General features: G+C 32.4%; 1 protein-coding gene across 1 annotated transcript; it reads right to left on the bottom strand.

The window, feature by feature from the left end:
• Positions 1–351: 351 nt before the first annotated feature.
• Positions 352–8,625, bottom strand: LOC143080457 (uncharacterized). The gene is made up of 4 exons (XM_076256310.1): positions 8,474–8,625; positions 4,314–4,399; positions 3,155–3,409; positions 352–970 (listed from the first exon to the last, which is right to left on the bottom strand). Exons 2-4 carry the CDS (start codon positions 4,396–4,398, stop codon positions 705–707), a joined length of 606 nt encoding a protein of 201 aa, XP_076112425.1. The 5' UTR covers position 4,399; positions 8,474–8,625; the 3' UTR covers positions 352–704.
• Between the last annotated feature and the right edge of the window lie 6,037 nt (positions 8,626–14,662).

Genomic DNA, 14,662 nt, shown 5'->3' with positions numbered 1-14,662 from the left:
TTCATTCCTCAGACAGCCACCGTTTGGGGTGTTTAGATATGCTAATTGACCTCTTAGAAATACAAATACAGGAGAAATTGGCCTTTCCCTCTTTTTTTTAAATCTGTATTGATAATGAAATCAAGTTGTCTGATAACGGTTCGTGTACTTTTAAGTAATTTCATGTAGCAACATTGTAAAGTGCATACAAAATTAAATATGGGAATGCACTGTAGTAGTTGCTTTCGTCTAAGTAGTATAAAAATTGTAAGATTCCGACAATATTTACTCCCATCAATTCCATAATATCACTCAGACTCGTGATTTAATAACTAAGTCGCTGTTTGTGGTAGAAAGTGTACTTTCATAATGTCAAGAAGTTAAAAAATATTTTATTGGAAATACACTTAAAAACATTTACACTCAATGTTAAAACATAAATGTCACAGACAATTAAAACTTGACAAAATACGTCATGTGAGTATGACATGTATGATACACAGACAAATACTTCTTTTGACATTAGATTAAAAGCAGGATTAAACTTTTTTAGCAGTATATAATTTCGATGTCTCAAGTATAATATATAATGTAATATAAAAATAACATTTACAAATATGCAAACAAATGGTTTTAGGTCTAAAAAGGGCATATCTAACTAAATTTGTGATTAATTTGATTTTGTCACTCTTAATGAAAGAAACTATAGCCTATTTGTTAATTGGTTAATTTGAATTTGATAATCTTTCACGTCTGTTTTGTCGTCTCTCGTGTCTCTTATTTTTCCATTCCTTCCTTTTGTGGTTCTTTGATTTCCTTTTATCTTGTCTTTTCTGTTTCCATCTCATGAGTTTCTCGTGAAGTTCACATGAATAAGCGATAGATTCTGGTTGACATGTCGCCGGATCTCCTCCAGTAACTGTGAATGTTTTGGTTACCATATTTGTTTCCTTGTTGCATTCACTTACAGATACATCGAATCTGCAGCCCACTGTAAATAAACAACAGACCAATAAAGATCTTTCCAGGTAATATACGAGTATGTTCTTCAATGCCGGTAAACATTATTTGATAGTGCGAGTGTATAGTGCATCTATTGAATGTAACCACTTTGTAGTTACTCGTAAATGAAACACATGTGTGTTGGTTGGTATTGGGTGAACAATAATAATAATAATAACTATAATAATAAACAATAAACAAGGGTTTCAGTATTAAAAGATATTCAATCTTAAAATCGGTTTAAGCATTTTGTTTTTAATTTTGTTTTTATTGAAAAGTTAATACTATATTGGTTATTTATGAGTTAGCGCTTAAGCTTTGTGCTTGATAACTGTGACAGTTTCTATTAAAGACACGAACTTTACATATTTTTTTCTGAAACCATTAAAAGAAATACAACTCTTACTGCAATTTTATTTCCATTGCGAACATAGTTATGTTTCCGTTATAAAGCAAAACTATTCGTTCGTCTATATTTTACAGAGTAACGATACATTTATATTTCGGGAAATGGAACTTTCCATAGTGCTTGAGGACAGGATCCTGTTATGAGCCCCCATAGTCCCTCCCCCTTATTATCATAAATCTCAGATTTTTTAATATATATCACTTATTTGTACCATATGTATACTAATATACCATATTTTTACTTTAAATGTGCATGTTTACTATCAACGTGAATCTCGAGTATAGAGCGAAGCGAAAGGTTGTCAACTTCGTTTCATGAAATTGGGGCAACGGTCAAGAAAAAAATGTTTAAAAATGTAATAAAATTTCACTTACCGGTTAAATCAACGAGTCCATGCTCTTCCCAGATGATTTTCCTTATTGAATTTGGATATCCCGATAGTATAGGGTTATTGCATGAATATTGGGGAATATTGTCCCGAGTAGAATTTTATATTGCACGAGTTTGCGAGTGCAATATATGTTCTACGAGGGACAATATTCACCAATATTCATGCAATAACCCTTTTATTGTAAAGCAATATAATATTTGAAGGTAAAAATTGGTTTAAACTAAGATTTTGTCGTTGATGACGTCATGAATTTTGAAGATTTATTGCACTAGTGCAATATTGGGATTTATTGCACGCTAACTTTTGGTTACTTTCTGTGAGAAATATTATATTGCTATGCAATAAAATATAATACCGTTTTAACACTTTTATTTCATTTTTCCGCAAGTGATGTTGCTTTGTTTTCTCCATGCAACTTCGATCAACGGAAGTAACAATACAACGACATCTGTGTGGTCTTCAGCTCAAGAAGGATAACTCGACATGTAACCGCGGGAAATTAGATGAGTTCCGGGGTATAGCAGGGAAAGTACACATACGAGAATTTCGAATGTATACATTTCGAAAATCTCTTACTTTTTCTACCCCGGAACTCATCTAATTTCCCGCGGTTACATGTTGAGTTATCCTTCTTTGAGCTGAAGACCACACAGATGTCGTTGTATTGTTACTTCCGTTGATCGAAGTTGCATGGAGAAAACAAAGCAACATCACTTGCGGAAAAAATGAAATAAAAGTGTTAAAACGGTATTATATTATATCGGGATATCCAAATTCAATAAGGAAAATCATCTGGGAAGAGCATGGACATTTAACCGGTAAGTGAAATTTTATTACATTTTTAAACATTTTTTCCTGACCGTTGCCCCAATTTCATGAAACGAGAGATTCACGTTGATAGTAAACATGCACACTTAAAGTAAAAATATGGTATATTAGTATATATATGGTACAAATAAGTGATATATATTAAAAAAAATCTGAGATTTATGATAATAAGGGGGAGGGACTATGGGGGCTCATAATAGGATCCTGTCCTCAAGCACCTATTGAACTTTCAATACTATAGTACGAAGAACTGTTGTCAATCTGCTGGAATATGTCAAAGCATCAGACGAAAGCCATAAAACATGGTTTAGAATAGAAACAGAGGAATCCAAATTGCACTGAATTGTCTGCATTACCAAGGAGATTACTACTCATATATTGTTAGCTTAGAATAAACACAGCTTTCTAAAATATGTTAAACAACAAAAATACCTGAACGGATAGCGTTTACTATGCTATAATAATTCCAAACTTTCTTTTGGCTTTTATGTTATCTTTTCTTTCATATGTTGTAAAATTAATGCGATAAAAATGTGTTCACTTACTTCCGAATTTCTCCTTCAAGCCTTTCTTGTGTTTCTTCAGTCTGTTTTTATGTTCCCTGTGTTCGGCAAACTTTGCTTTTCGTTCAAACTTCTTTGCTTTCCATGCTTTGATTTGTTCAAGATGTTCACACGGGATGGACTTTGTTTGTGTAGGGACACAGTCTGAAGGTGACCCCTGTTTCAGGTTCAAGGTCATAGATACAGTGTTTGACGTTAAATCACAGTCTCCCCATTTTCCACGCTCGTATCGGCATCCTACATAATAAATAACAAAATAAAGAAATGTATAATTTCCAAGGAAACAACTTTCCACCAAAGTTCAAATGAAGTGGATGTTATCAATTATAGGCAACCGTACGGTCTTCAACCATGAGAAAAACCCATACCGAATTGTCGACAATAAAGGTCTCTTCAGTGATGCTCGAGTCAAAATATTTGAAAATCCAAAGCTTATTAAAAAGATGAAGAGCTATAACCCAAAGTCCGGCAAAGAATCAGATCATTGCAAAAGGAAGAATTATAGAACTTTTTTTTAATGTATGCTTTTAAATTCGCCCATGGCAAAAACCACTATTTATTTTTCTCATCGCACAATGTATATTAAAATAAGAAGATGTGGTAATATTGCCAACGATACAACTCTCAATCAAAGATCAAATGATAAGTCACCACACGGCCTTCAACAATGAACAAAATAGATACTATTTAGTCGGCTTTATAAGACCCCGATATGAAAAAATACGTTACAATTCAATACACTGTACCAGTAAATAAGAAAGAGGAAATAATATCAAATGTACTCTAACCCCGCCACATTTTTGCGCTTGTTCTCAGTCAGGAGCCTATGACTTTTGTTAGTCTTGTATGATTTTTAATTTTAGTTTTTTTTTTAAATATTTCGGAGTTTAGAATGACGTTCATTATCACTGTTAGAATTTTTGTTTAGGTGTCAGCTATAGCACGCCACCGGTTGCGGGATTTTATTGCTGCATTGAAGATCCATTGGTGGATTCGGATGTTGTCTGCTCTTTGGTTGGGTTGTTGTCTCTTTGACATATTCGCCGTTTCTATTCTCAATTTTATCAGTTTCAACCAATGTATGTATGAAAGCATGAAATCTGGAAATTAATGTAGAGTGTGTGATAATTTGTTAACCTACTCATCTTGTCTTTGCCCCTTCTATGTCTTTTTGCGGAGGCAAGCGCTAGGAAGAGAAAACATAACACAGCAATCTGTAGCTTCATCCTGCAAGTAATAAAATAATTTTGTTAATAAAATTATAAACACCAAACACAATTAGCACTGAACTCAGATGGTAAAATTATAGTCAATACTACCATGGTTAGTTTTCTCGTTTGGATTGTTTTACATTAGTTATTTCGGGGCTTTTAAAAAGCTGACTATGCTGTAGGGTTTTTTTGTCATTGTTGGAGGATAACGGTGACCTATAGTAAACTACTATGTCATCTGGTCTCATGTTGAGAGTTTTCTCATCTTATTATTTTATATTCAACATGTTATAATGTATTTACACCGTACATATTAATTGATGTTGGTTAAGGTCAGTTTGAAGAAACAACAATCCTGTTAAAAATAATGAGTGCCTGAGCCAATATCACCATACTCAGTCACTCCTTACGTTATTCTCGTATCACGAATTTGAGGGATAAATATGAAGAAAAAAGTTTCGAATATGTGTCAGAAGAATCAACTTACTTGAAGCGTCAAAGCGTCAAAGTGTTAGAACGATAAACAGATTAACAGGTTTTTAAACATTGACATCGTAAAATATTAGTCACTCGACACAAAGTGAAGTTGTTTTAGCCCATTCGCTGCTCTCATTCACCAAAAAGGTTCATCTGGTGGCTTTCTAGATAGAAATGCACAGAATACACGATAATTAGATATTTAAAAGTAAATTTTAGAAAGAAGCGATAATCTATACATGACGTTGCATCTTGATGTGCAATTGTTTAACAAAAGAATTTTTCATAATTATCCAACTTTGAATAATTTATTCAAAGGACATCATGAAGATCCATGAAAGGTCAGAAATGGGTATACTCGTTTACTTTGGTGAAAAAGTTTTTATCATTTTTATATTATTGCATACGAGTAATTTGATTGAATTAGATTGACCAACAAACAGATTTTTATCTTAGTTTATTTATATATTTCGCAAATTAGTATGACGTCCATTGCCACTGAACTAGTACATATCTTTGTTGAGGGGGCAGCTGAAGCTCGCCTCCAGGCGAGGGATTTTTTCTCGCTGTGTTGAAGACGCATTGGTGGCCTTAGTCTGATTTCTGCCGTTCGGTCGGGTTGTTTCCTCTTTAACACATTCCACGTTTCCATTCTCAATTTTATTTGAATTGGGTTACCCTTTGAAAGGAGATAGCTTCATAGTTTTTAGTACGTCAAGATCTTTTTCTTCAAAATTAAATCATTAAAATCAAATGTGTATGTTATATTACTTGGTTTGCAGTGTAATCTAGTATTTATTTTAGATTTTATGCTTTTAATAGTACTAGCAGTTAAAAATCTATATATATATATATATATTGAAGGTTGAATCCTATTTCAAACACGCTAGAGGGATGAAATGACCGTGATAGCAACAGGTCAGATGTTCTGTAGTAAACAACATCATTAAAATGTGAATATGGTCAGGGTCATTTATTTGTAGTTGACTGAATGGTAACTGGTAGTGACCATTAATTAAAATTACTATTGTTGTCATAGTCATAAAATGTACTACTCTTTGTATAGGCTTCATTGTTAAATTCATGTTTATTGAAGTAACTGAATGGAAAACTTTATCATTCATTGATAATAAATTCTAGCAAGAAAAGTCAGAGCTCGTAAAATAATAAGATATGAGAAAAGATGGGACAGATTCACAGATGAAAATTTTATCATTGAAATTTTTTAAAACCTAAACGGACTATAATAACAAGGTACATGGTAAACAGCCAAAAAGTCCCAAAATGTGTGAAAGTTCTACTTTTCAGTGAGTGTGTAGATATATAAAAGTCGACTGAAAATTAAAATAATGAAAAATATGCATACTTAAGTTTATTTATATAATGGTAAACTTTGTTATTGACTGATAATATCTCGAGGATAAAAGAGGGACGAAAGATACCAGAGGGACGAAATATACCAGAGGGACAGTCAAATTCATAAATCGAAAATAAACTGACAACGTCATGGCTAAAAATAAAAAGGACAAACAGACAAACAAAAGTACACATGACACAACATAGAAAACTAAAGAATAAACAACACGAACCCCTCCAAAAACTAGGGGTGATCGCAGGTGCTCCGGAATGGTAAGCAGAATCTGCTCCACATGTGGCACCCGTCGTGTTGCTTATGGGATAACAAATCCGGTAAATAGTCTAATTTGGTAGGTCACATTTATGAAAGAGATAATAATATAATATATATAATAAATTCCTGCAAGATATGTCAGGGTTGGCATAATTATATTAGAAAATGGTAGAAAAATTCAAATAACCAATAGATAATTTGGATAATTTAATTAGATTGCTAATGTAAATAAGAAGTGTAACCAAGAGACAACAACCCGACTAAAGCGCAGATAATAGCTTCAAGGCCATCAATATTTGTTTATGGAACCCTAACGGACATAAACAAGTTCCATGCACACAGACAATAACAAGTTCCATGCACACGGACAATAACAAGTTCCATGCACATGGACAAAGGTCACACTATTCTATTGTGAAAGCTTGACCTTCCAAGGAGTGTGTATGTAATATATTAAATAAGTCAACAAATTGTACAAAATAAAACAAATACAAAGACTCTAATCTTCTTATCGACTTAAATTAATCTTGTACCATTGTTTTGCACTTAATTTTTAAACGATTTTCGATTATATAATTTTCCCTTATCATAACCTAGTCAGGTGACTAAGAATAAACCTGATTATTTTCAGAATATGATGTAATATATTTGTTTATCTGTCAAGATTTAGGGCCAGTCACTGCCGGTATTTGAAAGTTTAATCGGAAATATTTATATTGATATATATGAACAACTGTTTACACATGGTCAAATAAAGTTCCAAATAATCACCTGTGTACAAACATGTATCCTTGTGCAGGTTTTAAACTTGTAGGACTTCTCTTATATAGATTCAATAGACTGAAAGGATTCCCGTTTGCATATATACACCAGTGCATGTGGTCGTTTATAAAGTTAAACCATTATTATGTCATACTTGTATGCAATATGGCAATAAAGAGACTAATTTAGGCGAAACAATAGAGTTTATCAAGACATATAGTATATGTGATATTTGCTGTACTTTAAGAGCATTTGTCTTTCTGAATTTGTCTTTATTTTGATTTCTTGATTTAGCACTTAACATTTACAAAGTTTTTTTTGTAGATAACTGATAAAATATGGAGCAGGGGGGTTATACGAAAAACACATAATATGTACACCTCCTTGTACAGAGGAAATTAACTTTTAAGTGTTAAAAATACAGAGCGATGGCCTTACAATTAACTAGCTGTTAAAAATAGCTGTTAAAAATACAGCTAGAGAGAGGGATTGCCTTGACCCTCATGTCATCATAATTGTTAAGTTCATAAACAAGTCTAACTAACGATCATGTATATTATAAAACGCTGAAATAGGTAAATAATTCAGGATTCATAGTACATGACAAGGTTTCAAGAAATGTTGATTAAATATATGATAAGGTTGATGACTATACCTAGAATAAGTATCTGAAATGTTTAGTATTTGTTATAATAATTATAGATGCTATTTAAAATAAATGTATCAGATTTTTTACTAATCTGTCATGTTTACTTTCCATGAAATAGCGACTGTTTATATTTGTTAAAATAAGATATGAATGAGTATGATTTTTTTTGTAATGTTCAAAATATAAGAATAGGTAGGGGAAGTGCCCCCCCCCCTTTTTTTCCCTTTAGTAATTAATGTACAAATTGAAATGACTTCTTCGTTATTGTTTTAATCAAATTACAACCAGTTTAAACGGACTTTATTTTGACTCGACAAGGAAGATTTTTTGTAAGATAGGTTAGATCAAATATAAAATCTCTTTCCTTCTACCTACCTTGAAGTTGACTATGAATGTACATATACCTAATTGTTACTTGAAATTTTAATGCTGTATCGTAACTCAACTTTCTTAAAGAAATTAAAATTAAAAGAATTTAAGACAAAGACAACATTGATAAAAAAGTATTTGTAAGAATTTGTATATATATGAATAAATAAATTCAACACCACCCTGTAAGATAAGAAACTTACCCGTCGCTTCGTCTGTAATATCGGGTTAGTACCGTACCCTTTGACTTCTATCGAGGTTTTAACTATGACGTGATCCGTGGTGTTTATTTTCGTCAAAAGCGCATGATTCAAACCAAACAAAAGGTATTTACCTGGGTATTCATAAATTGATCGAAAGATTATCTGGCCAAGAGATTTACTTTTAAAGGAATACGAGTCAGATATATCCATTTGCATAACACGAATATTCTCATATACGACACATTAAATTGCAGTTACTTATGATACAGTTACATAGTAAATCGAGGATTAAAACGTTTCCATTTTTTTTTTCAGCAACATTACGTTTTCACTTGCAAGTGTCACTTGTGCTTGTAACAAGACATCGGTTGGTTTCTCTGAACATTTAACTTCAAAGGGGGGTTATGATTTTTTGTCGGAGTCAGATTTTTTTTAAATTTTGTCGACGCTATCAATCAAATAATGTTTTTAAAAAAGCGGAATAATGAAAATCTGGATTCAGATTTTTTATTTTGTCATCAGCTTGACCACAATATTTCTATTCATCAAATATGGGATCAGAATAACAAAACAAAATGTGCAAAAAAACATACGCAACCCCCATTCTAAAGTTAAAATGTCGATCCCTAGCTGGAGCCAGCCTCCGCTCGAAGACCCGTCGGTAGCCTTGTTTGCTATTTGGTCAGGTTGTAGTCTCATTGACACATCTCTCGTTTTCATTCTCTATTCTAATCCATACCTTTTTTTTACACAAACGGAGACAGAAAAAACGTCTCCTGTAATTTCCGTTAAACCATTAACCATTTCGCGAATTGTACAACACGATATCAGGCTTGAATGTGAGGATGTGATATTAGATGATTATTCTTTTACTTAACCTTCACATAATTTAATAAACCACTTCTCTGATATTTCTTCGTCAGTTTGCGTGGAATCAAAATAGTAGATATGGTTTACATTCGTCATTTCGGGTCTTTTTATAGCTGATTAAGTGATATGGGCTTTGCTCATTGTTGAAGTCCAATAATTGTTAATTTCTGTGTCATTTGGTCACTCATGAAGAGTTGTCTCATTGCCAATCCTACAAAATCTTCTTTTTTATATTGTCCGGTTATTTTGTATTTCGGCCGTAGTTTGAAACAACAAGCCACTATATCTATCTAAATATGTTAGGTCAACACAATGAATATCTTGTCTGTGAATTATACAATGTTTCTCTTAAAAATATGATATTAGACCGCAATGAGACTACCTTTGATTGTAATGCAACTAAAACTAAAATTGAAAAACGATATATTTTATATAGGTAAAGTTCTTGCATCTATCAGTAGCAAGGACTATACGGTTGTTATCATATGCTTGCTTTTTTTTAAAGGTTTACGGCAATGGTTTTGTTAATCCCTTAGCAACCTTTTATTTCCAGCCGTGAAGATAAAATCAAATATAGCAGTTGCAAGTTTGTTATTATGTGTTTTACTTTTACTACCTTTTGCAAAAAAAGGGGGATACTGTTACAAGATTGAGACTTTAAAAATTCCATAGATATCTTTTCATTTTTAAATTTAATTGGAACTGTCAACATATATTTGTTCCGCCTAACAGAAGTTCCAATGGAAACTTTATTATAAACATTGTCATATTATCTATTCCTGTTGGAACAAATATTCTATACCATTTATTTCGTTAGGAACATATACTGTAATATTTATTCCTGTGAAATGATATTCCAGAATATTTTTTTTCCTTTTGGATCTTATATTATGAATGAACTACTGATACATGGTTTATTTCGGAGTGAGTCTGTGTGTATGTTAGAGAATTGCAATCTATTTGTGAATGTTTTCTAAGTTATTTAAGTGTTGTCCATGGCCACCATGTCGGACATTAAACATAACGATTTATCAACAATGTTAATAAAAGGTAATGGGGTGAATAAATTGACCGTAACAGCCTCTGGTGTTTTCTTCACAATTCTACACAAATAAAAATTAAATGACAGAGTAGTTTATCTTGATCATTGGGTACAGAAAGGGACGGTATAATAAAATAGTATGACCCATCTCTTGTATAGAATTGATTTTGTATAACAATGTGTATACCATTGTATTATTATAGGCCCAATTTGTATCTTTTTAACAATTGACAAAGCAATCTTACAAAAAATATCAGAGTTTGTATTAATGTATCAATTCAAAGAAAAAGAAAAGATACAGAATTACCTATTATATATAGTATCACTTATATGATTTTTTTTTTGATTTTTTTTTTTCTTATATGAAACTCGAATTGGTAATATATGTCATTTGAGGGTTTATCAAAATCAAACGGACGTATAGCAAGCCAATGAACAATCAATGATTGATGGCTATTTATAGTTTAAATTCGTCATATTCTTTTTGTATTCATCAAACGCGCTGAATTCTAATTTAAGTAAAACAATTGGATTGATTCTCATTTCTTATTGTGAAGTTTCCGTTTCTTTGAAGCAATATACCACCGTGATCTGTTTATGGCGTATTGATGCCCAATATGAAGGCCAATTTGCAAGGCTTGCGTATTCGGTCACGATTTCCTTGATAGAGGGTTGCTGCTTAAATGGAAGCTATTGAAACAAAGTGTTTCTTATGGTAAAGGTAAACTATTTAAGTCCACGCCCACCGTATTGTCACGTTTGAAACACTATTACACTATAATACATCGGGTACAATTTAAGCTAAGGAAGAAAGATAGTTTGAGTATCCCGTAGAGATCCTTGGTTGGTTATCTACATGTCAAGTATTCAACCTGCTACGACTTCCCATTTTTACTGACATTAGCGTTCATCACGAAAGAATAAAACCAGGTGCTCCGCAGGGCGCAGCTTTATACGACCGCAGAGGTCGAACCCTGAACAGTTGGGGCAAGTATGGACAAAACATTCAAGCGTGATACAGCTCTGAATTTGGATTGTGATCAAATTTTTGACATTACATGGGATTTTTTTACACAAAACAAATGTCAAGATTTTACAAATCAATTAAAGATTTCTTCTTCAAACTTTTTAAATCTAAAATTAAATAGTTGACACAGCATAGGTTTCTGACACAGAATGAATGTGGTCTAATGAACTTAAAAGTTTTTTTTTTGCCTTTGAGCAATTCACTATGCTGTTGAATATTAATCCTCTCAAAAAAATGTTTGAAGAAATTTTCTTTTTATTTATGAAATCTGAAATGAGAAAAATTTAACCCCCCCCCCCTTTTTTTTCACATCCCCGTTTCCCTTTTTCCAAAACTGATATCAATTCAAATTTCTAATGGAGTTTGCAACAATAACTATTCTTTTAAAATATACATCATAAAATATTAAAATGTAAAATAAAGTGCTTGTTATCACTGAATGGTAAAGATTGGTTGGTAGTAAAAGTGAATATACATTGTTTATTGTATAAAACAATAAAAAAAAACTCCATCAGTAACATTTTATATTGGTAAATTTCCAATGAAGTTATTTACATAAAGTTATTGGCAAATAAAAATAGAAAATGACATCATAGTCATATCTGGCAAATGTCCAACATACATTATCTAAAAACATTTTAGATAAGATAAGGAAAAAAAGCTTCATCAGCAACATTTTATATTGGCAAATTTCCAGTGAAGTTATTACATAAAGTTATTGGCAAATAAAAATAGAAAATGACATCATAGTCATGTCTGGCAAATTTCCAACATATATTATCAACTACTATTCTATACAAAGAAAGATAACTCCAATTGAAAATTAATTGCTATTGCACAATATTGTGCAATTAGATATTTCTTGCTATTGTGCAATACTGTGCAATTGAAAATTTCTTGCTATTGCACAATACTTGATATGGAATCCTGATTTGGACCAACTTGAAAACTGGGCCCATAATCAAAAATCAAAGTACATATTTAGATAAAGCATATCAAATAAGCCCAAGAATTTAATTTTTGTTAAAATCAAACTTAGTTTAATTTTGGACCCTTTGGACCTTAATGTAGACCAATTTGAAAACTGGACCAAAAATTAAGAATCTACATACACAGTTAGATTTGGCATATCAAAGAACCCATTTATTCAATTTTTGATGAAATCAAACAAAGTTTAATTTTGGACCCCCATTTGGACCAACTTGAAAACTAGGCCAATAATTAAAAATCCAAGTACATTTTTAAATTCAGCTTATCAAAGAACCCCAATTATTAATTTTTTGATGAAATCACACAAAGTTCAATTTTGGACCCTTTGGGCCCCTTATTCATAGACTGTTAGGACCAAAACTCCCAAAATCAAACCCAACCTTCCTTTTATGGTCATAAACCTTGTGTTTAAATTTCATATATTTCTATTTACTTATACTAAAGTTATGGTGCAAAAACCAAAAATAATGCTTAATTGGGCCCCTTTTTGGCCCATTATTCATAAACTGTTGTGACCTCAACTCCAAAAATCAATCCCAACCTTCCTTTTGTGGTCATAAACCTTGTGTTAAAATTTCATTGATTTCTATTTACTTATACTAAAGTTATTGTGCGAAAACCAAGAATAATGCTTATTTGGGCCCTTTTTTGGCCATTAATTCCTAAACTGTTGGAACCAAAACTCCCAAAATCAATCCCAACCTTCCTTTTGTGGTCATAAACCTTGTGTCAAAATTTCATAGATTTCTATTCACTTAAACTAAAGTTATAGTGCGAAAACCAAGAAAATGCTTATTTGGGCCCTTTTTGGCCCCTAATTTCTAAAATATTGGGACCAAAACTCCCAAAATCAATCCGAACCTTCCTTTTGTGGTCATAAACCTTGTGTTAAAATTTCATTGATTTCTATTCACTTTTACTAAAGTTAGAGTGCGAAAACTAAAAGTATTCGGACGACGACGACGACGACGACGCCAACGTGATAGCAATATACGACCAAAAAATTAAAATTTTTGCGGTCGTATAAAAAAACGATCATCGCAGTATAATAGTTGTTCTATCATGTCTTTTACACCTTTTTTTTTTTTTGCGTACATTTAGTTAGTTTTCTGATCGAGACTAAATTGAATAGGTGTGTGATCATAAGAAACTAGTTTAGTCCGCCTAATATGTCTGTACCTGGCCGAGTCAAAAATTTCACATCATTTGATGTATCATGGCATTTCTTAATATGATCGTCACTCAAAGAATCAGGTTCTGATGACAGATAATGTTACTAGAGATAAAGGATACTGCAGATACAGTTAAGTTGGCCTCATATCTTGACTTACATCTAGAAATTGACAATGATGGTCGGTTGAAAACAAAACTTTACGACAAAAGAGATGATTTCAGCTTTCCAATTGTGAACTTTCCATTTCTAAGTAACAACATTCCAGCAGCACCTGCATACGTGGTATATATCTCCCAATTGATACGATATTCCTGTGCTTGCATTTCCTATCATGATTTTCTTGATAGAGGATTGCTGCTCACAAGGAAGCTATTAAACCAAGAGTTCCAAATGGTGAAGTTAAAATCATCCCTTTGTAAATTTTACGGACGCCATCACGAGTTGGTTGACCGTAATGGAATAACCGTTTCACAAATGATATCGGATATGTTCCTTACGTCGTAACTACAATCCCCTTCCCTTTCATGAATGTGACCTACCGAATTAGACTATTTACCCGGATTTGTTATCACATAAGCAACACGACGGGTGCCACATGTGGAGCAGGATCTGCTTACTCTTCCGGAGCACCTGAGATCACCCCTAGTTTTTGGTGGGGTTCGTGTTGTTTATTCTTTAGTTTTCTATGTTGTGTCATGTGTACTATTATTTGTCTGTTTGTCTTTTCATTTTTAGCCATGGCGTTGTCAGTTTATTTTCGAGTTATGAGTTTGACTGTTCCTTTGGTATCTTTCGTCCCTCTTTTTTAAGTCTCTGTCTAATACATTCACATTTTTCGTTCGACTCGTGCTGATTAAGTGCTTGTTTTGCTGTATTTTTGAAGACTTAATTTAGATTGTGACTTTACATTTGTATAGTTTTCTTTGTCCTATGGGTTGCGTATTATTCACATTTCTGTCTTTGTTACTATAGTATCCAGAAAAAAAAATCATTTGTGTACGAGAAAAAAAAATTGGGAATCAACCAACCAAAGTTGGTAATAGACATGACAAAAAGATGTGATAAAACGTAGAAAATGATAACATT

Source organism: Mytilus galloprovincialis, chromosome 6 (assembly GCF_965363235.1).
Source record: "Mytilus galloprovincialis chromosome 6, xbMytGall1.hap1.1, whole genome shotgun sequence".
Lineage (NCBI taxonomy): Eukaryota > Metazoa > Mollusca > Bivalvia > Mytilida > Mytilidae > Mytilus > Mytilus galloprovincialis.
The sequence above is the reverse complement of the archived record's forward strand: the minus strand, read 5'-3'. Positions and strand labels throughout refer to the sequence as shown.